Source organism: Dermacentor albipictus, chromosome 1 (genome assembly GCF_038994185.2).
Source record: "Dermacentor albipictus isolate Rhodes 1998 colony chromosome 1, USDA_Dalb.pri_finalv2, whole genome shotgun sequence".
NCBI classification, from domain to species: Eukaryota; Metazoa; Arthropoda; class Arachnida; order Ixodida; family Ixodidae; genus Dermacentor; species Dermacentor albipictus.
The window spans coordinates 389239733-389264551 of record NC_091821.1 but is presented as its reverse complement, the minus strand read 5'-3'; the positions used below and the strand labels follow the sequence as shown (position 1 = coordinate 389264551).

The 24819-nt window shown below is 45.5% G+C and overlaps 1 protein-coding gene across 5 annotated transcripts in view; it reads right to left on the bottom strand.

The window, feature by feature from the left end:
* LOC135916975 (probable chitinase 10) overlaps positions 1-24819 on the bottom strand; it is a 185974-nt gene that overhangs the window by 24725 nt on the left and 136430 nt on the right. For all 5 annotated transcript variants that reach the window (XM_070532014.1, XM_070532013.1, XM_070532012.1 and 2 more), the window contains 4 exons: positions 23733-24023; positions 22785-23038; positions 8431-8531; positions 3642-3759 (listed from right to left, as the gene is read on the bottom strand). In XM_070532014.1, coding sequence (XP_070388115.1) covers positions 3642-3759; positions 8431-8531; positions 22785-23038; positions 23733-24023 — 764 coding nt within the window. The remainder of the gene's footprint in view (positions 1-3641; positions 3760-8430; positions 8532-22784; positions 23039-23732; positions 24024-24819) is intronic.

Here is a 24819-nt window from a genome sequence, read left to right as displayed (position 1 = left end):
CCAAGGCCTCCTTTTCTGTTTGGCTATACCTTTGTTCTGTGGTGGTCACTGACCTTGATGCAAAGGCTACTGGCCTGCGTTCACAAATGGTTGTTATTGCAATAGGACTGTTCAAGTCCAAAGGAGCTGACATCAGCCGAGACTGTTGTGGATTAAGATGGGTGATACTTGGCCAAACAGAGGTCGGACGTCAGAAGTTTCTTGATTTTTGTGAAAGTTGCTGCCTGTTCATGCTGCCATGTCCAACTAGTATTCTTATTTAGAAGAGTGCATATCGGTGCAATAGTTCCCGAGACATGTTGTATAAACCTGGCAAGATGATTTACCAACCCGAGTAGACGTCTGACACCTGGAAGGTCTGAGGGAGGTGCCATTGCATGGACTGCTTCATTCTTGCCAAGATCTGGCTTGATGCCTTGTGCTGAGACAATGACGCCTAGAAATAAGACTTCGGAGACCAGCAACACTGCTCTTGGTTTGAAGGGATACCTACACAAACAAGAAAAGTCGACTCTTGCATGTCGACACACTCTTCAAGGCTTCAAGTCGACACATGAAGCATTGTATCATGTTCCTGCTTGGTACGTCCAAAGACAAGAACGTCATCACTCATATTAATGACACCATCCTGACCTTCGAGAATCCATGCCATTTGTTTTTGAACATACTCCGGGGCATACGCGATACCGAAGGGCAGTCGGTAGAAACAATAGTGACCGAAAGGTGGGATGAAAGTTATCAGTTCTTGAGAATCCGCCGGCAACTTGACTTGGTGAAAGCCTGCAGTCGCATCCAGCTTCGAAAAAACAGCTGCGTCGCCGAGAACACCAAGGACTGGTTGAACTGTAGGTAGAATGCGACGCTCTAATGAGGTCAACACACAGATGATACTTTCCATTCTTCTTAGTTACCACTACCAAACCGCCACACCACGGAGTTAGTTTATCGATACGACGAATGACACCGTCGCCTTCAATTTCTCCAGCTATTGCCTAACGATTTCACGCAGCGGGATAGGTAATCATCGAGGGGCATTGAGTAAGAATGGTACAGCGTCTTGGTTCAAACAAATTGTGTACTCATCTCGAAATGTACAAGGCCACGGAACAGTTCGGCATGAAGCGTTGGCTCAGGAGTATTTACAGCACCAAGGTATCTGGTGACCTCAAGGGTCTGTATAACCGGTAGACCCAGTAATGCTACAGAAAGGGATTCAATGGCGTAAAGACGCTGAGAGCTTGCCTTCCCTTGCCAAAGTAGACGCGCCAGATACGAGCCCTGTACACGGAGAGGTCATCCTCCGGGTCCTGTCAAGGCTGCATTAACGTTGTTGAGCTTGGCCGGAACTCTATTGAAGTAATTTGGGATTGCAGAAACTCCAGCTCCTGAATCTACATTTAATTTATTTCTGTATTTGTCGACTGTGACATCCACGAACTTTGCTTTGGCAGGTGACTACAGAGCCTACAGCTCGATGGCACCGAGTTTGGCGTGCTTCGACTTTCTGAAACAACAGATTTCAGCGAAATGACCTTTCTTGCCGCAAGAATTGCATACCCAGTTTCTTGTTGGGCACCCTGAACCTGCGTGAAACGCGCCACCGCAGAGGGGACAAACCGCAGCTTCGCGGGGGCAGTGTTCCGACATCTCGTCCATTCAGCGAGCTGTTTTGGCGTCCAGACGCTGTCGATAAGTGAACTTTCGAGCTTTTGCGGCATCAATTTCAACCACGGCTTGCAAAATAGCCTGAGCGAGTGAGCGTTCCTTATCAGCGTCTTCGGACTGACGAGCTTGCGTCCAAGCTTCTTTGAGAGAGAGCTTCGGGGAGCGGCACAAGTCTGAGAGACGCGTATCCCGCCAGCCGACGACGAACCTGCCGCGAGCCAAGCATTCTTCCACCGCCGATGACGGGTAGTTGCATCGTTTTACTAACTTTCAGAGTTCGGCGTGAAACGTGTCGACGCTTTCGCCAGGTAGTTGGAGGCGCTTATGAAAGCAGGAGGACTCGTAGATTTCATTAGCAGGGTTCCCACTGCTCGTTAAAGCGTTTGACAACAGCGTCGTAGGACGCTAACGAGTCCGCGTCGAACGAAAGGGAGTCCAGGAGCGGACGAGCGTTTGGGCCCACGCAGTAAAGTAGCGTGCTTACATAGACGTCTTTCGAAGCTTTCTGTAGTCCGGAAGCAGCCACATAATCTTCGAAGCGAGATTTCCACGAGGACCAACTTGCGGGGTTAGAGAAATCAAACGCGTCCGGCGGCTGAAGAGCGAGGCCTAGCCACTGAGTCAATTGGGCACTTTATTCGAAGGGCATCCTATCATTGACATCCATTCAGAGACAGAAGTTTTTCAAACGGACCCCACTTCTGACACCATGTCGCGTGGCGTTCCTGTCAGGCCACGCTGGCAGGCCACGAAGGAGTGGAGCATGCGAGAAGACAAGCCCACCCTTTCAGAACCAAACGCTAAGCATTTTATTATTCACGCGCCCCATAGCTCCTGCCCAGAGGGCAGCACTGGTCAGCTGATATATGGCGACCACTAAAATTCGGACTTCGAGCATGTCCTTCGGGGCTGCGCCTCTGCCGGTCCCCATTTCGCCCAAGAGGAAATGATGAAGCTTATTAAGGCCAGGACCAGACCTCTCAAATCCTGGTAGTCCGGAGTGCCCACGAGAGGGCCGTCAGGCTTGACCTGATGGTCCCCGAGTACGCCTAGCTAGGTGACTTTCAGTTTACTCGCGTCTATTGTGGACCGAATAAAGTTGTTTCACTCACTCACTCACTCACTTGGCCAAAAATGACAACTTTTCTTGCTAATGTCTAATTGGCCGAAAATGACGTCATCTATGTCTTTAACATCGGATTCGAGGAAGCTGACATCAACGCAAGAACAGAAGGGATTTATCACCAGAAGATCACTTTGTCGCGAGAGCGGAAGCTCGCGTTTGAGCTGATCTCACGCCTTCTTCGTTTTGTGATGGGCCAATCTAAATAAAGTAAATATATGTGGGTTTTAAAGCGTCATGGATGTAAGATCAAGGTATGCGATATCTACTCCATCATGGTGCATGAAAGTTCCACATCTACGGACCCCTGGTCGCAACACTATCAAAACAATGACGCCAATAATGTTATATCTGACGTCACGTCAATGATATCGTGCTATTGCCACATGTTATGCTTCCCTTTTACGCAGAATAACCGTCGGGTTATGTTCTGGCTCATTTACTAATGCACTTTCTCTACGCTTAACACGTGATCGACAATGCTCGGCTGAACCTTCGTCACAACCTATGACGGCTTGCGGGAATTCGACATGCCGTCGGCACCTGTGTTACTATTAATAACTTCTTTCTAGCACGTGAGAACGATCCCCTATTAATAAAACTTATTTGCTTCGACAAGTGTAATGGGCAATATACGCTTACTCAATATTGCTCCTTAGCGTTTTTCTGCGAAAACTTGTTACCCAAGTGTTCGGGAAAATGTTACTGGGTCATTACTGTCTTAAAGGTAGGCGGAACATGTGTTTTTTTTTGTTAATGATGATTCGGTAATAGAACAAAAAGAACACTTGCACGTTTGCTTTTGTTTCTTGAAATAATAACGCACATGCACTTTAAAGGTAAAATTTCTTACAGTGTCAGTGGTGCTCAAACGGGTTCCTTCGAACAATTTGAGTCCACTGGTAAGCTTTGTCGTCGAAATGTCATCCAGTTTATAATCGAATGTCATCAGGAAGATATAGTCGACGTACCTGCACCAAGAAACGCTTTTTTTATTAATGCAAAACGATACTGTTTTGAGAAGAGAAAGAGAAAGCAAGGAGAGCAAAGGCGGCGAGGTCTGGTTAGTTACCCAACAGTGGGGGTAAGAGAAAGGGGAATGGAACGAGGAAAAAAGGGAGGGACCGAGCACTAAGTGCACGCAGGAGGATGCATGCACAAGGACACTATAAGCCGTCGCTTGAACCAGTACGCTTCAAGTAGTGTACTAGTGTACCAACCGCTTTTTGCGCAAGGGGCGGGTGTGGCCATGGTCAGAGTTGCTTTGAATCGGAGAACGGTGTCTAGTATATCCGGCTAAAAGTTGTCCTGAGAAATAGGCGTTGTACGTCGTGGCAAGGACAGATAGAGAATAGGCGCTTGATGGTTTCCTCGCACCTACAGGAGTCGCACACAGAGCTATCGGTCATTACCATACGATTGGAGTAACCGCTTGTGAACGCCACTACCAGTCACAAAACGGCACAGAGAGGTTGTTTAGCGGCGGGAAAAGCTAGATGGTAGTTGTAGCCGTAGCAAAAAGTCCAGTTTATGCAATCGGCAATTGAAAGCACTTCAACTCGAGAAAGCTCGTGACTTTTTGCGTGCAAGCAAGCGACGTTCTCTTGCAGCGTCCATCCTCGTCAAAGGTATTGGACATGTCTGGGTGTCTGCGTGGGCAAACTGGGCAGCCCTGTCAGCAAAGTCGTTGCCAATGACGCCACTGTGGGCAGAAATCCACTGAAATATTATTTGCTGTCCTGTTTCCGGAGCTTGGTGATGCATTTCCCTGATGTCGCATATCATCTTCTCTTGTGTTCTGTGACGTAAGGTGGAATCGATATTGGGAAGCGCTGCCTTAGAGTCACAAAATGTGACCTATTTCTGTGCTGGATCTTCGGTGTCGTAGGCCATAACGGCATGGAGGGCTGCAAGTTCTGCGGCCGTAGATGTAGTCATGTATGACATTTTTTTCATTTAACTGTAACCTGCTTAGCTGGAACAACGAACACAGCAGTTGTACTGGTAATGTGAGTTCGAACCGGCGGTATATATATGTATGCGATCGTGATATGTCTGGTGCAGTAATAGGAGCGTCAGTTGCTTCAAAGGTAGTGACGGATGATTGGCCTCTTGTAGTTCCGTGAATAGCAAAGTTCACTTTAGGCTGTCGCAGGCACCGCAGGGAAGATGAAGGCTTCGCCGCCAGTGTTAAGACCACGGTAAGCACTCTTGATGAGCGCTTATCACTCTTGTAAAGGTCGCTTGAGGTCTCTCGGCTAATAGGGAAGCCGAATGATGGTCGAGGATCCTTGACAGATGGCGCATGTGCGCTCTGAGAGAGTCGATAGCTACATGTGTCTGGATCATGTGGCCTCTGACTGGCAATTGTTGCTGGTGGTGAGGTGCACAGAGGCAGCCCTAAACACTTCCGTAAGGCTTGTCCTTGTATTCTCTCGAGAGCGCAGATGTTGGTCTTACGTGTACTTGACAAAGCTGGTAGACTGTAACGAAGGAGTCATAGGAGCAATACGCTGTAGAGCTGCAGCATAGACTGGAATAGTGTAAGCCAATTTATCCAGCAGAGAAATTCAAAAACCTGAGCAATACATTTAACTTCTAGACGCAGTGACGGCTCCATGAGAGGTTATGGTTAGTTATGACTGACACCCAGATAGTGATGCGCCTTAACATAGTACACAACTTGACCGTTGATTGAAGCGGTATAGAATGACATTTGTTCGCGCGTAAAGCCAACCAATACGCACTTTTCGGTAGACACACTTAGGCCTTGTTCTCCGAGATAAGACGCCCCTCTTTATCAGCTTGCATAAGCATCAGGTTCAATTTTTTTCAAGAGGAACAACCTGATGCTTACGCAAGCTGATAAAGAGGGGGGGTACGCCGTTTTACACAAGGAAATTTTCAATGAAATGCTTTGACAGCCATTAATAAGAACATTGTTCCCGTGAAGAAAAGTGAAGTGCGTGTTAAGACCAAGTTCGTCGAGTTTTGTAAACAATTAGACTTCGGTAAGCTTGCCAAGGACATTTCTAACAGCAGAGAGAACAGCTTGAGGGTGCTTTTTACAGCCAAGACACATAAGCCTCAAATTCCGTTTAGGACTATTGTTAGTGTAGAGGAATTGTGGCAGAAGTGTGTTATCCACTTTTTGCTAAAAAAGCTAGTGACGTATAGTGTGAACGACCCATTTGTTGTAAAAAAATCTCAAACAACAACAGTATGAATGAAGCAACTAGCAACAGTTCAACATGCGCGAAGCCACGTATAAAATAGATGCAAAAACAGGAAGGGCGTGACAGTTGGTGCGAGGATTTACCGGGCCGCATAAAACAAATAATTTCTGTTCTTGCAGGCTTCAGTAGCTTTAGCATACAACACAATGCACTCGTGCCGTCGTGTATACCTAGCTAGCGCAACGCGGTAAAGACGCGGCAAACGGAATTCAGAAGTTTAGCGAAATGCCCTTAAGCTGCATGCTGCACTGCAGACGAACTTCGTCGCTTACCTGTGTAAATATGATCGAGTGGCAAAAATAGCGACACGACAAAGGAATGGATGAGAAGAAATTTCCCGCTGAACGGGCCGATCCATTGCTACCGCTGCTCCCTATGATGAGGCTTTGCGAGGAATGATTATAACCGTATTGCCGGCCCGTTTTTGCAGGTATTGGAGCACACCACTGTGGAACAATTCTTCGGCATTCTTTGAAGTTTTGGCTACCCCACACATGTGAAGGTTGTTGCTTATTTTGCTCTGAAAACGTGAATACGACAGACTGTCTCTGAAGTACAGATAAAGAACAGACTCTCTTACTGTCCTCTTACATAATAATTTGGACACATGGCCATAACGTCGCGCTCGTTCAACGAAGCAGAAAACTATGACGCGCCCCTGGCTCCTTTCCCTAGTGTACTGCGCAAGGCCGCCACAAGTGGCGCGTCCATCAGCGCGCACTACGCGCCAAGCACCGAATTAGGTTTAAGTGCTTTGGTTTTCCTTTACTGATACTGGCATATGTCTACTATGGGGGACTGGTCACTAATGTAACGTACGTCTTTTTATTCCAAACTAAACTTTATTTACAGATATGCAACGTTGGTGTTCTAAATAGATTCCACTTTCGGCGCCAGACGCTTCCAGTCTATTTTTCATTACGATGCGTGACACTGCAGCCAGCTTCTGGTCTCAAACGGGCAAGATACTCTCATCCGTACAGAGATGCCTCTCCAAGCCTTCTACATATGCTAAGACGACATGGTCAACAATGCAGTATTATTTCAGTTCTAGTGCTACCTCCATCGTGTTTTCCATGCGTACAGCACGGCACCGTGATCCCTACATCGTGGAGAAGATGCGAACGAGCGCTTTAATATGACAGTAGCGGTTGCCACAGACTGTCTCTGAAGTACAGATAAAGAATTGACTCTCTTACTGTCCTCTTACATAATAATTTGGACACATGGCCATAACGTCGCGCTCGTCTTGTAATGAATGCGGAAATTTTTCAAAAGACCAATCTTGATATGCGCTCACATTTGATGTCAAGGGTACGTCTGTCGCCATTGCAATTCAAGAGTATCTTGAAACTCATCAGTGCGCCTTGAGTCCGCCTTTCTGTCCGTCCATCCATCCATCCTGGATTCGTGTACGCATAGCCGTGTGCGCGTTCGCTGTCTCAATGAACCCCATAATACATGAAGAAGTGGCGGGATCACATAGGGAAAAATGTCACAGACAAGCCTGCAGACGTCGTCATTTTTTACATGCGGCGATAATGCGTGGTCGTGCGGGTGGTGTCAGCAAACCTGCAACTCAAATACTGCTAACCTGAGAAACTCATCCAGTTCCTTCCAGCTATAATGTTTGTTCCGTTCCTTTGCTTAGCTAGGCGTTTACTGACACAGAGACAGAAAGACAGAGGGACCCCAACCTCCGACATGCCCAAATGAGGCAACAGTGGCTGTTACCAGTAGAACAATGCCGTTTTTATTACACACACCGGGAACACATGAAAGGCGTATGGGATAATTAAAAAAACACCTCCTAACTCCCAAATTTCTTTCATTTACTGACAATGTAAACATGGGATGCTATTTTTTCTCTATTCATTAGTTTGCCCATAAAAAATGGCCAGGCTTAGCTTGGTTAAGCCAAGAATGCGTTGCATATTGCGCGAGTTGGGGCCCAGCTTTACCTCCGGCTGTCATGACGTCACGTCACGTGGTTGCGCTAAAGGTCAATGGTGGCTGCCCAGCCGCGCCCAAGGGCTGAACTGAGTGATCGCAATATGCAACGCATAAAAATAGAAGCAACTTAATAACAAACATAGCAAACTTAAATGAGAATAGACCCACATATGAGACGCGCAGCAATGAACAATGGCTCATACCCTCAATGGTGGCTGCCCGGCCGCGCCCAAGGGATGAACTGAGTGATTGCAATATGCAACGCATAAAAACATACACAGTACACGTCGGTTTTCAAGTATACCACACATCTACGACACTAATGACTGTATACTGCCTCAAGCTGAATACTACATGTTTATCTGTGTACATTTAAGTGTAACAGAGATTATTGCTATATTACTATTGCACCTTTCCAAACAAGCCAACACTAATTTGTTTATGGTAACTTACCTTGCAAGTTTGCGTTTTACTATAGCGTCACACTTGGGGCGGCAGGCGGGAAGCTGGATTGTTAAGAGGTCATCCGTGTGCATAATCCTGAACCGGACTTTCTGTTTAGAGAAACAAGAACATTTGGTGCCCTGCGAAACTCTTAATCCTTACATATCACATCCAGTACGGTTACGGACCACAGCCTCTAAATTTCACGGAACTACGTATGAACCTAGCGCACGTATCTCACAAAGGCATCATTATATACATCAAGTCAATGCTAAAATTTTCTTTCATATTTAGCAAGCAATTTTCCGGAAACATTGACTGTTAAAAAATGAAATCATGGGGTTTTACATGTCGAAACCACTTTCTGATTATGAGGCGCGCCGTCGGGGAGGACTCTGGAAATTTCGACCACCTGGGGTTATTTAACGTGCATCTAAATCTATGTACACGGGTGTTTTCGCATTTCGCCCACCTAGAAATTCGGCCGCCGTGGCCGGGATTCGATCCCGCGACCTCCTGCTCAGCAGCCCAACACCATAGCCACTGAGCAACCACGGCGGGTGAAACATTCCCTGTAGCGGATTGCTTAAGTTTGTTGTTCCCCACATTTCATCTTAAAGGCATCTATATCTGCAACGTCCTCTATGAAAAAACAAAAAACGTTTCATATTGCGTGTATAGCCTGCAAAGTGGACGTTACGTGTGATCACGGAAGCATTTAACTTCAGCGATCCAGCTACTCCCAAAATTGTATCAGTCTCGGAGTTTAGCTACAACACGCTTTAGATCTGCATCGAAAAAAATGTCATTTTATGTTATACTAGGCGCTTCATATCGCATGCGAAGTTTATTCCACTCCAATTCACGTAAATAATTTATATTCCTGTTTCCAAGGCACTACCAGGGGCTCTAGCGTATAAGTTGATCAGCTGGGGTAAAGGCGTCTCGATTGTGTCTATAAAGGGAATAATCTCAGTAAGGCTAAGCCAAAATACCTCCCCAACTTCTGCCGAGGGAGTCGCGCTGACAGCAGGTTTAGTCTGCAATTTGTAACACAGAGCTAGCTGTTCGCGACTCCAACTACTCGGCGTGGCGGCCCCTTAGCCGCCGCGCCCAGAACAAGCTGATCTAGGTTGAACCGCAGGTTCTCAATTTGTGTAATTAATGTAATTTAGTGTAATTAATGAAGCTGTCATAGAGGAGAGAGCCTGAGCGAGAGTCCAGGCAGCTCAGGCAATATAGGCACAAGGCGATCGACCAAACTTATCGTCGTCGCCTTTCTCAAAGCAGTGGATACTGCTGGTTCTTCTCCAGTACAATGCTTTAAATATGTTTCCGGTGTTTGAAATCACGCAGTGTACTTTGTTTTGCAGGCGCTTTGACAAATTAGTGATGCACACTTAAGCTTCATTTGGTCTGGTCAGATTAGTTTTCTGCCCCAGCATTAGTGTCACTAATGCCTTAAGCAGCTGGAATTCCTTTCTCACCTATATTCACATGTGTGCCTTGTTAATGTTTGTAATGACATAATTTTTGCTCGTCCTTTTCTTTCACTTAATAATTCCAATAATAATCGACCATCGATTCTTTTCACCTTTAATTATGCATCGTCAAGTGTACGCGATTTTAACTTTTATTTATGTATTGCCAAGTGTATGTAATGTGGTGGTGCCTACTATCTGCATTGCTTTTATTTGTCCTTATCCCATTTCTTTGTTCTTTGTTTGTTTGTTCCGTCATAGAAAAGTCTCTTGATTGATGATTGTAAGTATTATTTATATGTAATGTTCTTTGCGTACGGTTGATTGCGCTACTGTCACAGAGTTGCATGCCCGCGCCCCTCTCGAGTGGGCCGACATTGCCACCACAGCCGCAAGGCTGCTTGCACGGCGACGAGGGAGAGCGCTCCCCATTGTCCCGGAACCCGCCCGACGGGTTGATCACGTGTGTCGGCCGAGCCGGCGGAGGTACGAGGCGGCTCGGCGAGCGGCAGAGCAGCGTGGAAGGCGAAGGAACGAGGTCGTGCACCGGGGGACAGCTGAAGATGTGGTCGGCAGGCTGAAACCTCCAGGCCGAAGTCTTCGCCGTTAGACCGACAGACGGTGCAAGTCCGTCAAGATCTTCGGCAGCGAGGTACCAGCAGCCCGACGCTCTTCAGACCGGGACCTCGGCAAGCACGCCCCAGATAAGCCTCGTGTTCCAGGCCGCTCTCAAACTTTCCGCCGGACTCTCTTTTCCAATCGCGTTTAATCTTTCATTTGTTTATCCATCGCGTGTTAATTATTTTATGTTCTGTTAGTGTAAGGTTTTCCGTATTTATTGTCGCGTGTATTTCTCATTTTTGTCGCGTATTTTGTCTGTTATTTCGCGAGTGTTAGTGGTTCCCACGTGGTGGGCTTAGTGTCGCGCGAGTGGCGTCAGGGCGTGTGCTGTGTGACCCGCACGCTCTCCGCGAACTAGGCCCCGCTACTGGTAATTTGTATGTTTTTCGAGTATGTCTCGGACATGATTCTAGTGTATTAAATTGAATGTGTGTGTCGAACGTCGCCTCCCGTCTCATGCCTCTGGTTCACGGTCGATCAGGCGTGGACCTTATCGCCGGTCAGCAGTCGAACCTTCCCTAAACGCACGCGGGGTGGGTTTGTTGTCGCCCCATCCCCTCCGGTTCGGAGAGTGCAATTAACCCCACCATCAATCCTTGACAGCTACTCACTGCCACCATGTAACACGGGGGCTAAGGGCACCTCAAGCTGCCTCATTGCAGCTTTTATCTTAGCCCTCGTCATTGTATTTTAGCAATGGAAACAAATAAAGAAAAGAAAGAAAGAAAGAATGTTCTCGGTAATGTGCTTTTGTTCGCAGGCAGTATGAACGAAAACTATAGATGGGAAGGCCTGAAGTTGATCATGCCACTTGCTATGCCGCGAGGCGACATATCGTTTTGATAGCGGGCTTTAGTTTAGCGGCATAAGCAGATGATGCTGTTTTCTCATGAGCGCAGTCAGCTATCAATTTATAACTGTAGCGCCCTATGGGCCCTGAAGCTATTCAAATAAATAAATAAATAAATGTTTGCTTGCAAAAACATTTAGAAGCAACAGCAAACAGCGCTCCTTCCTATACTATGAGCATTTGTCGTGGCCACCACGCCGTAAGCTTCCTTTCCGACCCTGTGCACACAGCTAAATTCCATTCCAACTTGCTCGATTCGTCTTTAAGTCATGCACTTACACTATTACAGCTGACATTGCTTAAAAGAAAACCACCGCAAATTTCGTAAGCCTATCGGAAGAAACGCAAATAGTACGATTGGTTGTTATTAACTTTTCATGTTTCTCCGAGGTTTAACAGTTCCTGCGCGCGGCGGGTGTCTGCTGGGTTCCGAAGCCTGGACCCCACCTGGAAAACGCCGTACGGGTACGACAAGCACGAACAAGCGCCAGTCTTCAGATGCAGACCACCTTAGCAGACGTGTCAGCTAACTATAGGGAGAAAGGTGCCCCGACTCACAAACGGAAATTTCATTTGTTTTTTATCCAAAGACATGCCGACCACGCAACTTAACAGTATTTAGCTTAGTTCTATCAGTGCACAATTTCGGTATTTACCTTCTGAATGCACGACAGACGTTACTTCCTATATATTGTGGAATTCTGTGGGATATACTGTAAGGCTATTCACAGTGTGGAGTTGCCTATGAAGGTCGAAAACAGCCAATTATCGTACGTGTAGCAGGGGAGCAACGCCATGAATAAGTGCTTGCACCTTTCGGAGGCCCGCTATACGCACAAATATTGCCATTTTTTAACCTCCTGCTCACTTAAAAGGCTCTTTGTCATTAAAAAGACTGATGTGGTTTGCTAGGCAGGCCTGACGTTTGCTCGTACAGCGCACTGATTTCCGCGGTTTCATCGCTGAAATCTCAGAGGCTGATAAAAACAAAAAGGTAATTGGCAGCAAGGACCCTTTCGGCTTCGTGGAAACACCTCGATTGTTCGCCACAAACGAAAAACTTGAGCTCAGCACCAAGCAGAAATGCCCCCGTGAATCTGGATGTGATTGCTACCTTTGTTTATTTGGACAGTGTTTGCCAGTACAAGTAATGCATTCTGGAGTGACCAATGGTACGTTGTTGTTCTTCATATCGGGTTTTCATTCGGTTCAATGTCGTTTCCACCAGTAGCGCTTTACATAACCAGCTTTTCCGGACACAAGGGGCTAGTTCGCGTGAGTGCCACCACGTGGCGTGCTGACCTTAAACATTTCAAACTTCCCGCGGTGGCGCATGATGACGACAACAAAAGGAAAATAAAATAATTAAAAGGTATCCCTGCGCATTGAACTTTGCCACAATGCTTGCCCCGCCGACGTTATCAGTGTTCTTGATAAGGCATAGCTGCTCGTCGCCTGGAAATGACTTATCATCCTAAGAGCGTTTAGCCACGACGAGCGATGATTGACTCTGGGCTTTTGATACGGCTCCTTTCTCCTTCTTTTTTTTTCTTTTCTATTTTCTTTTTGATGCTATAGCATCAAAAAGAATTTTTTAGAGTGTATACACTCTAAACACAATGAGACAATTTGTTCCTATACTCATTGCGAGAGCATCGGTACCAGCTGTCGAAGAATGACACCGTGGAATGTACTGTATTTAATGAGATGGAGTCCGCGTCCAATATTTCAGAGCCGAATCACACTGTAACGACTGATGACCAGGCATCTTGCTCATACGTGCAGTCGCCTGACAACTGCCGGGCGCTGGCGTCGGCCACAGTATGTATACGTACTTGACCTCTCTTCAACACTTGCCGACATTCTCGCCTTATTTCGCACCATGGCGTTCCAGCTTAACTGCTTCAAAAGCCAATTTATTTGGACCAATATTTGGCCACCCTGTCAACGTTATGGCTTCTTATTTTTAGGTCATCTTTTATCTAATGCTTTCTTAACATTTCCAGCGGTTTCGCCTTTCCTGAAATGCCTGCATTTTTGTCGGCCTCTGTTCATGTTTTGGAGGATTTTTAATAGACATTCAAACAATTCCATGGCCCCTTGACCACGCTGCTCAAAAAGTCATTTTATTTCCCAGAGGCCTTGTGCAAGCTTCTGCCTTGTTGCCGTTCATCAACCTCCTGATTTTCCTATCACTTGTACCCCATTTTGTCGATTACGATCCCACGGAGGTTCGCAATGATATAATGTTCATGGGATTAAAGCCGTTTAAATAATTTCTACCGTGGACACGACAGCCGCTTTTGTTCATTGTGAATGCAAATATTGCATTAATGAGCGCCATTCTTAAACATATAAATTGATTGTCTAAAAACTTTTGCGGATCCCACGTATGTGCGAATCGATGTAAGTGAAGTTTTCTGTGTTGTCTGTTGTCATTGTCATACGTAATCTCCACAGAGTAGTTAGGCACCCTCTAATAAAGTGCTATCAATGTTTGCCTGATTACGTCCGCCATTGTGATGCAAAAAAACGTAACTTCAACTCATTTTCTCAGAAATAATCGTTGAATGAAGCGCTGACGTCATCCTGAACAAGATCAACAAGCGCCGTAGTGCTCGAGCTTACGATGCCCCTATTGGCAAGCTTATTTTCACGTTTTCTTTTGGTGGGGGGGAGAGGGGGGAGAGGGGGAGAGGGGGGGCGATATGCTGCTCTTGCACCGTAGAAACGTCCCTCGGTCGTCTCTGATGTGCTCGTTTTTATTCTCAAGCACCCAATGAGAACTGTCATCACCCAATGCACTGAATGAAAACTGTCCTGGTAGCAGGTCACTATGGTGTGTTGTGCAAATATGAACATGCTGATTCATTTGGGTTGGCATATACTATTTTGGGTACGTGATACTTCGCCAGATTCATTTTTCAAATTTTGCCAGAGCTCAAAAAGGCCGGCCAACTCACTAGGTCTCTTTCTTTTGTTTACATCCGCAAAGTTTGTGTCTATCGCTGTGGTTACCAAATACGTCCAGTGGTATGCTACCATGGACTCAAACCTTTCTGGCGACCTGAGCAACCGAAGTCGCAGGCTTTCTTCAACATGGCGTCGACGTTCAATATGGCTATCCTCAAGTACTTTTCGCGGACTTCCCTCACCACCTTCTCTCCAGTGTCACCTCTTCAACTACTCGCTCCTGCTTGACACAACACAAACACGCAGCGACCTTAATGAAGTATCGGTTACACGCTAGTTGATATGCTGTCGATGTATGACAGCATGTCAACGACACAAAACGTCAAGCGACATACAACGGGGGACTGATATACTTCTTAAAGGGGTCTCATTTTATTTTTCAACGCAGAACCGCAAGCACAGGAAGCGCCACGCGTATAGCGTGGCCACGTACTGTAGCCGCGCTCCTTTTTCTCTAACAATAGACCGCCGGCGGCTTCAAGCGCTCCCGTAGGCAGCGGATTGGATTGTCATTCCAGAAGTTTAAATATATAACCTCTTTGCATAGAAACAACAGCATGATTGTTAACATATTGTTAGAATGTGTTTGAATGTGTTAGAAGACGGCACCCTGTCTTCTAACACGTTCTTGTGTTTGCGTTCGCGTCTCTGTCTTGAAGGGACGCGCACCGTAACATGCTGCAGTGGCGCTTGCGTTGAGCGTGTGTCAGGCGAGAAACGCTGTTCTAAAATGTCTGTTCTCTAACTAGTGCAGTAAACCGATGTTTATAGTATTCCCGCAATGATAGGAGTCACGAGTATGGCAACCGCAACCGCAAGCGTCACGGTATGGTCGCAACTTGTCGCGACAGCGCAGTAGTAACCCACAGATTCTACAACTGAGCAATACGCGGCGAGGTATGGCTCGATTAATAAGTAATTGCCAAGATTGGTTTTCAGCAAATGTTTGTTACCAAGAATGGCGGGTGCTTATACTACCGCAAAGGACGGAAGCTGGGCGGTGACTCCAATAATTTACTCGCCACATCACACATCTACCCTGGAATTCAACTGGTTCCACCAACTCTCGCTTATATTATCTCGACGTTAAACTGCGACGCCAGCCGGGCTCCAGCTTTTCCTCTCTTTGTCCCCCGCTTCTTTTCCAATGTGCTCATAGGTGCTTCCACTGATGCTTGCTCCTGCTTTTTTTCAATAAATGAAAGCATTAATTCATTCATTCATCGTTAAGTTGCTGTAGAAAATAGCGTGTTTTCATCTCCATAACCACCCTGTCTCCCACCTAGACTCTGCCATCATAAAACAATGTTGTTGTGTTGCAAATGCCTGGGAGTCACATATACAATTTTCTAGGAATGGCCAGCAGCGCGGCGTGCAGTTTTCGGTGGGTGACGAGACTGAATGGAGCACCTTCTCTGCCACTTCCACACTTAGCGCTCTGCTCCGTGAGCTACTACTAGCCGCTGGGATGAAGTACGAAATGAAAGAAACCTAGCTGGCGCTGGTCATGGGCAGCTCTTTTCGGATTCGTTATGCCTCGATTTAAAATATGCATTTCTTATCTAAGCCCAAATGACAGCCGTATAGGCAAGGTGAGTTACGGTAGCTCCTTCGTTTGTGCTAACGACACTCTTCACGCAGCACTTTCGTCTTATGCGTATTTGCCAACGGGAATGAAAGCCACAAGGGCAAGACGTCTTCCTGGATTGAAATATTTGTAATAACTCTTTGCTTGATAGGTTGGACATATGTCAAGGGCCCCCGATCCGAGCCACCTGTAAGTCGACATCAGCTTTCAAGGGGGAATTCAAATGAACGTTGTCAAACGGATAGGCTTTGTATTTTAATAAAGATATCTTTCTTGAAATTCCTTGCCATGAAGTGAAGGCCGATTAATAAGCATTTAAATTTTCTGAGTTATTAAGACCACCTGTTAATATAAAGTCGCTGTCTTTTGCAGCCTCCTAAATTAAAAAGTAAGTTATGAAAAATAAATTGTTGCGGTGAATGTGTAAAGGCGCACGCAAGAAAAGTCCGAGTCCGTTTCCCAGTATTCACTCAATGAAGATGGAGCACGTCTATAATCTCACATTGTAGTGATGTAAAGAACAAAACACTTCCAAAAGGGGGAGTCATGAATAAAAAGTTATGGGGTTTTACGTGCCAAAACCACTTTCTGATTATTAGGCATGCCGCAATGGAGGACTGGGGAAATTTCGACCACCTGGGGTTCTTTAACGTGCACCTAAATCTAAGTACACGGGTGTTTTCGCCCCCATTGAAATGCGGCTGCCGAGGCTGAGATGCAATCCCGCGACCTCATGCTCAGCAAGATAATTGTGTAGTTGTTTTTGTACGACTGCGCTGGCCGACGGGCTTGGCATCCGACGATATGATCAGGTCTCTACACCTAAAGCTTTCGTTGGCCTCCAAAAAAAGTATGTTCTGTGAAGGGGTGGGATTTCGACAACCATACGGCTGTCCTTTTCCTGCATCGCTTTCCGCCCTGAAAGCTCGAAACACCCATCAAGACGATGGTGGGCCATATGAATATATAGCTCTAAAGGCAGGCCAACAAAACAAATTTCGCACCTTCGGAAACAAAATAACGTCGCTTCTGTTTTTAACATACATGGCGTCGTATTATTTTTTTTCCACCGGCAGTGCTCCCTCCACATACAGATAGCGCTAAGCCAGAGAACCGCCGATGAACCGCCATGTTTTGAACGTATGGGCTCCTATGGAAGCTTCGCTACCTGGTATATTTACCTTGCTCAACCTTCCAGTGGGCATGTTGGAGCAGCAGGAATGCAGCCGGCCATAAACCCGTTCCTTTTCTTGGTGCAGGTTGGTGAAGCTCCTTATTATTGTAAAAAATCGAACAGTGTATTTCTGCTGCTCCTACTATGCCCCGGTCTTTTACACCATTACTTCTGATTGTTTCAATGTTATAAAACTACTAATATTGTGTTTACAATATTATATATTTAAATATAACAATAAATATAAATTTATCGCCAGAGTTAGCAGTTGTTAAAACTATTGTTTCACATGGTGACTCTCGTCATGATGAACAAAGGATAATGCTTGACGACGTCAAAAAAAGTCAAATCGCCCTAGAACAAACTGTGTATGGCATTAACGCTAGACTTGCCATTGTAGAGGACCGCGTAAGCAATTTAGATGAGTGCCAAACTAATAGCCTGCAACAAACAGTTGTGCACACAGTTCGCGAAGAAAATGCCTAACTTCAGAGCAGGCTAGACGATTTTGAAGACGGCGCACATAGGGGGGGAAAATTTTTATGGTTTTGCTGACTCGTCAAGTGAATCCCGGACTCAACCGAACGAAAAAGTTAAAGCTCTTGTATGCAGTAGCTTAGGTATTCAGTTACGACCTGACAGTGTATCTCGAGCCCAGTATATTCCAAGCTTGAACTTGAAGCGGCCAAGTGCAATTTCTTTTCAAGCATTCTTCCTTCTGTGCTTCAAAATAAACCTTGTAAATTTTGGGAAGTGGTTAGCGGTAAACCGAAACAAGATATCCCACTATTTGATGAAACGGGGAACGTCATACCATCTGATATGTGCTGTGTTTCTCTGCATAACGTATTTACATTTTCGTTTTCTGATGATCAGTCTTTTTCATCACCCGTATTTAATAGCCCCCTTGTTTCCCATGATGGATCCCATAATCATTGACTGGGTTGGAATAACAAACCTCATAAAGAATTTAAAGGTATCTGCACCGGGCCCTGATGAAATAACTGCTCAGTTTTTAAAATGCACTGTAATCCTCTCATCCATTATTTTATTTAACCTTTTCAAGCAGTCCTTAGAATGCGGTGTGCTGTCAAATGACTGGATGGAGGGGAAGGTGGTGCCTATTCCAATACAAGGTAACCCTTTAGGCAATATCAACTACAGACCCATCTCGTTAACCAGCATTCCTGGGCAAGTTATGGAACAGACTATTTTTTCTGATATCGTGCTTTTCCTTGAATCTAACAACTTCTTTATTAAATATCAGCATGGTATCCGAAAAAAATTTTTTCATGTGAGACAGAACTAGTTATGTTTACTAATGACATGTTCTCATCTCTGGAACGATGTTCTTGCATTGACTGTATCTTTTTAGACTTTGAAAAAGCCTTTGACACAGTATGCCATCGTCTCCTTCTTCTGAAGTTAAGCAAACTTAATATTGACCCCTATTTACTTAAGTGAATTGAATACTTTCTCGACAAATAAACTCAGTTCGTATCTGCTAACAATTCCGTTTCACCAACCTGTTTCATAACTTCTGGTATGCCACAAGGCTAAGTCCTTCGACTTCTTTTATTTCTTATTTACATTAAGAATCTGCCGGAGAAATTGACGTCTAACATCCGTCTTTATGTTGATGACTGTGCTATTTATTGTGAAATAACTAACCCAGATGATTTATTTTTACTTCAATCTGACCTTAACGCCATTTCTTCGTGTTGTAACCAGTGGTTAATGAAACTAAATGTCAACAAATGTAATATTATGAAACTTTATTGCGGTAGTGCTGTTTCTACATCCTCATACAAAATAACTCTATTCTGTCCTCTGTCACTTCCAATAAATATTTAGGTGTTAACATTACTAGCAATTTGTCATGGCAAACTCACATTCAATACGTGACAAACTCTGCCAATCGAACACTAGGTTTATTACGTCGCAATTTTTCTCGCACGCCCTCTTCCCTAAAATGTACATGATATGAAATATTAGTAAGGTCTCAACTAGAGTATGCTTCATGAGATCCCGCTACAGCACAGCTAACATACTTACTTGAAGCCATTCAGAGCCGCTCTGCACGTTTCATTGAATGCAATTATTCCCGCAGTGCCATTATATCCGCCATCAAAACTAGCCTTCATCTGACAGATCTAACATCAATAAGGAAACTCGCCCGGTTATAACTCTTTCATAAAATGTACTATACTAACCGAAAACTTAAAAATGACCTTTTTATATCAGCCCCTTATATTTCATCGCAAATCGACCACAACGTCAATACACAATTGCCAAGTTGCCGCACAAACCTTTTCTTCAATTCATTTCTGCCCAAGACAGCATCCGAATGGAGCCACCTCTTTGCCTCGGCCACCAGCAATCCGGTTCATTCATCCTTTCAGACTGCTATATCTAGCATTGTATAATGATTAACCACTCCTCTGTGTAACGCCATCAGGCATTTTATATGAGTATTTTAAATAAATAAATAAATAAAAGAACACAGTTTTTGTTTCATGTTATAGACGGATAATGCGCGTGACCTGCAGTGCCTTGGGGCTGCGTGCTCGTTGCTGTTATCGAGCGCACGAAACCGTCTGTACTCCTCAAACTCGAAGCCATCTCAGGAACATAACTTTTGAATTATGAATGTGAAAATACCATTTTTCGTTTGTATTCCGCGGTTAGATCCTAAAGTCAGCGTCTCCCTGTAAATGAAGAAATTAACCATCTCCTTGTGATTCTTGCCATCGAAATAATTTTTGATTGGCCAAAAGATACGGATAAAAATCTAACATCGCGTCGTGCCTAGGCCTGTTGATTCTGCATCCTATATTTTTTTTTTGTCAACTCACAGTAATCGAGAGGTATTTGACGGTAGGCATTTCTCGTCTGCGGCGAAACAGCGGCCTAGACCGTATTGGTAGGCATTTTCACGAACGCTTGCGGCTTTAATGCGTCTAACCACTTCCACAGTTGCCCATTGGGTACTACGGTACCGAAAAGGATACAGAAACAATTAATTCATGAAAAGTGAGTTCGCTCTTTTTCCAGCTGACGATGGAAAAATAAGCTACGTGAAGCGTCCTCGGTCGAAATTTGCTGCGCGTCCCTCATTGTACTGTGCCGCATCGTCTCTCAAAGGTGGGTTCGTGTGTGTGTGTGTTTGTCTAGAGAGCGCCTGAACAAGACTTTTCAATGTGGTGAACGCGGTCTAAACCGTGCATTTGGAGCTTCAAGGAGGGGCCACGTAATCCTACCGCATTTCTCTCTCATTTACCGCTAAGTTGTCACTGATCTTTTCTTAATTGTTATCACTGTATTGTTCTAGTTCTATCTTTTCTTTTTCTTCTTTTATGCGAAGCATATTACGAGGGCTCAACCCAGCTCCTCAGGCGCGGCGGTGACCATGAAATCACGTGACACCGTGACGTCACGACAGAGGAGAACCGGCGCTCCAACTCCCGCCGTCGCTCGCGGCGTCGCGCCCCGCATCGGACGCGGTGCGCGTCGAGCAACGCAGCGTTCGGCGCGACAACGAAATGTGCGCCTGAGCAAGCGCCGCACGCCTGAGCCGACGCCGACGACACCGGCTTTTCTGCGACACGAGCTCCTTAACGCTGACGCGTTAAAATAAAGGCTAGTATGCTTCGCATCCTGGGCTTAACCTTAGCTAAGCCACAGCCATTTTTTCTTTTTACCCTTATCATCTACCGCAGAAAATGAGGTGTATGACAATGGTAATCTCTCCGCCGCACATTAAAAGAATACGGGCACGTAATTTTAAACTTGGTAAAGATCTACCACGCGCTTCTAGACTGTAGCAGTATGACGAAAGTGGAGTCCAAATTCATGCCCCAGCGATTGCTGGCTGTGGGTAACAGAAGGTAACCTCGAGGACCATGCTATAGAGAACTGCATGCGCCGGAAGCGATCGCGGTACAGGAAGCGCTTCAATGACGCCATGTTTGGGTTACAACCGTGGTCACCACCTAGTAGCAAGTATTAAGGCTGGAAAACGCCTAAAGATACAATTAATTGATACGAAAGTTCGTGTCGGAAAGCTGGCCCGGTGTCATCCACATTACCGGGGCGTCATTACGCAGAGCCAGATTTTCTGATCGCGTGCAGTAATAACGCACTACGACTATGGCTACGATGGAGTTTCTCATATAAAAAAGCAGGATACAAAGAGTGTAGCGCACATTTCTTTTGACTGCGTATGCGCGTGACAGCTGCAGTTCTCGTAGAAACAACAAGGAACGTAGCCACTCAATGGATTGCGATTCCATGACGTGCTTCACGACACGCACACCATCTTCGTACATAAACAATATGTGATTGCGAAAAGCAAGTATGATAGTAAGGTAGTAAGGGGGCTATGATGCATGTCAGCACTTTTTCTGGCATTCAGATATTCGTATACCCAGTCAATGAAAAAAGAACTACAATTCAAAAATTTTATGTGAGTACACCTTACAAGTACGTCTGTGCGTCTTACCAACAAACTAGGCAGCAGTTGTGCTCCCCTATTTCTGCTCTTTTTCTGACCGTAATTGCGCGTTCTTTTTTTTTTGGTTTTACTGCGTTTTCGTTGCGCAAGCTCGTATATAAAACAGTTGTACTTTCTTGTGTTTTCCTAATACGTGGAAAAATTTCTGAATATCTTTAACAAAATAATTTTAAGGAATGAAAGGTTTCCCTTGAATTCATGTTATTCGTTCACACGTCACTGAAAACGTAAAAGAAGACTAAGTGTGTGACGTATGGTAGAGCTTTCTCTTGAAATTAATTGCGAGCGTTCTATTTATCAGTACCCGCGCCTACTCATTAAATATTTCGGGTTTGCAGACACGCCGTGTTGCAAAATCAGCTTATACAATGCCATTGTGCTCTGCTTTATCTTCTCTTCTTGTTTTCTTTTAGTGAGTTAAACGGAAACGAACATCACATTAAAGCGACGATAGAGAGAAAAAAATATTTCAGCTGTGTTAGTAAGTTCAGCTGCAATACCTTAAAAGCCACGCTATCCCTGACAATAGACTTCGCAAGCCGTAAATTTAGTAGAAACGAAAGATGGATTTTAATGGCGCTTTCAAGTTCTCGCACCAGCTCGCCTTGACGTCAGGAATTTTTTAAGGTGCCTGGTCATGACTAATCAAATTTTTTTCACCTACATAACCTGTACAGCCCCGTACTCCCAAGGAGCCAGAGTCTGAACCTTACAAGTTTCTAGAACTTATATTCTTCCAGAGAGGGCGTAATACAAGAAACGATACTGAAATCCATGACCTCCCACTGACGTAAAGGCGCCTGACGCTTCGGCCCGACATTTTAAAGAGACGAAAGAGTTGAACGTCTATACCTTCAAAACCCTATCGTCTCGAACTTAACGAAATACAGTACTGAAAGGCTACCTTATTAGTCTGAACTACCACCGTGGTCTAAACTAATACGTTGTTTCGCTTTAACGTGCCTTTGAGCAAAACCGATTCGTCTTTGTTTTCAGCACTTCTCGAGAAATTACCACCGCTTCCGCAACGCGCTAGGTGCATGCCGTAATGATTTATAGCTCGGCGTTGACGCTGCGGACAAACAGGCAAAGACAAGGTTTTCGCGTTTTGCGCCCTTGAGAATTTCGTGGGGGAAAACGGAAAAGCCGTGTGCATCGGTCACCTTGATAAAGTTGAGAATCTTGTTGAAGCTCTCTTTGTTGCATATTGACGGTCCCGGTCCTTCCAAGTGCAAGTTGACGCCGTCAAATTTTCCGGGCTTCACGAGGGAATCGAGTGTCCTGAACAATTTTTCCTCGTCGGTTTTCGTGCTCAGTCGGTTGAGCATGCTATTCGTGTGCGCTCCACCACCGTAGCTGTAGAGAACCTTAAGCTTTGGCTGACGTCTCTTTAGTAAGGCTACATCTTTCTCTATATCTGCAAGCAAAAAAAAAAACACTGTTATCCGCAAATGCATGCGAGTAGCAAATTATACCATTATATAAAACCACCAAATTTTTATGAGGTTGGTCTTACACCTCTTGGAATTCTTAGGGGCTTGATTGGCAATGCCCGAAATCTACCCGACACTCGGCTGAAAGCTGTTCATTACATCCGGTGTAATTTCTTCACTATACTCGACTCCTTCCAAACATTTTACTTCATTCCCCCCGGCTATCTGCGGACTGAGCCACATTGGGAGAACGGCTGGAGCTTATCTATATTTTTTTTAATGAGGATCCAGCCTCAACGTTCTAGTCATACGCACAGTTGTGTAGTCAGGCATGTTTTTTCCTTTTTTTTTTTAGAAAGGTGGGGGGGGGGGGGGTGCCAGATGCATTTGACCGGAAACCGGACGGGCAGTAGAGGAGGAGCCTGTACAGATGGCATCGAAGTACACAGAAATTTCTGGGGAGGGGGGGGGGGGCGATCCCATACATGTAATATTTAGATCGATAAGCAACCGAAATACAATTTAGCATAAACGATATCTCACACGTACACAGATGATATTGAACGCACACAAACACACGAGCTTTGCGCACAATTGATGATGTGACAGCCACCGCCTTCGGGTTACTAAGTGTCTCCACAATCGCATATCTCAAGACCACGCAGGAAAGTCGCGCACCTGCCTGAGAAAGCGGACCCGTTTTGCGATACAGGAACTCTCCGGTCCTGTTGTCCGTCTCCAGGTAAGAGTAGACGACGTGAGTGCACTTCTTGACGGGAATGCCCCGGACAGCGAAGCGCATCACGCCCGATTTCATGAAGCCGTCGTACCGCACGAAGCACACCAGAGGCACACGCTGCTTGGAGCGTGCCTGGCGCTTGTCGTCTTCATAAACGTCAAGGTAGGACTCCCGATTCATGTGGTAGTAATCCTCGTAAGCCGTCATATTCCGAGGCGCACCTGCGACACCTGGTGGGAAGGAAGAGAGTCCCGATATATACATTGCACTGGAGCTTATTTCGAATTATGGAAAGAGAATTTTTGTTACACTGGAAAGAGGCGAGGTACCGTGAAACAATCGTGCACAGCGCTGACATGGAAAGAGTCTGCACTTTTCTTTCCGGGACCACAATCCGCCGGTCATTTCTCTTAACGTAGCAGACGTGTAGGCATCGTTCATTGAAGGTGCGATTGAGCGCTGCCATGCTGGTTCACGCACGAGTAGTGGCGTAGCCAAGCAAGGCATATAAAGTGAGAGAGAACTTCGTGACAACTACATTAATTGGGTGTTTCTGAACGCAGTGCACAAATTTCCAGAACACAACTTATTCCCTCAAACAAATATATAAATAAACACGGCATACTTTAAGAACCTCGCAGAATAACAATCCCGTTCGCGTTACACTCCTTAACTGCTATATTCTGGGCAAATTCGATCCAACACCTCGAAACTCTTCCAAAAGCCCATAACCTTCTCATAAATTCTGTCATCCCGTTCCTTAGAGTAGACATCCTGTTGCTACAAATGCGCAAGGAGCAATGAGTTCCTTCGCGGCGTTTAAACACGGAACAGACGTTACTAACGGCGTCTACCATGTTAGCGCCGCCAGAGCCTGTCGCTCGTCGGCTCTTCCGGACGTTGACGTCGCGATAAGCAGCAATGTTCTTCCTGTCGCTCATAGGACGCCGTCGGGGCATGTGAATATGAATATAATGTTCGGAGACAATCCCTGGCGTCCGTTCTATGGCACCTTCACAATAGATC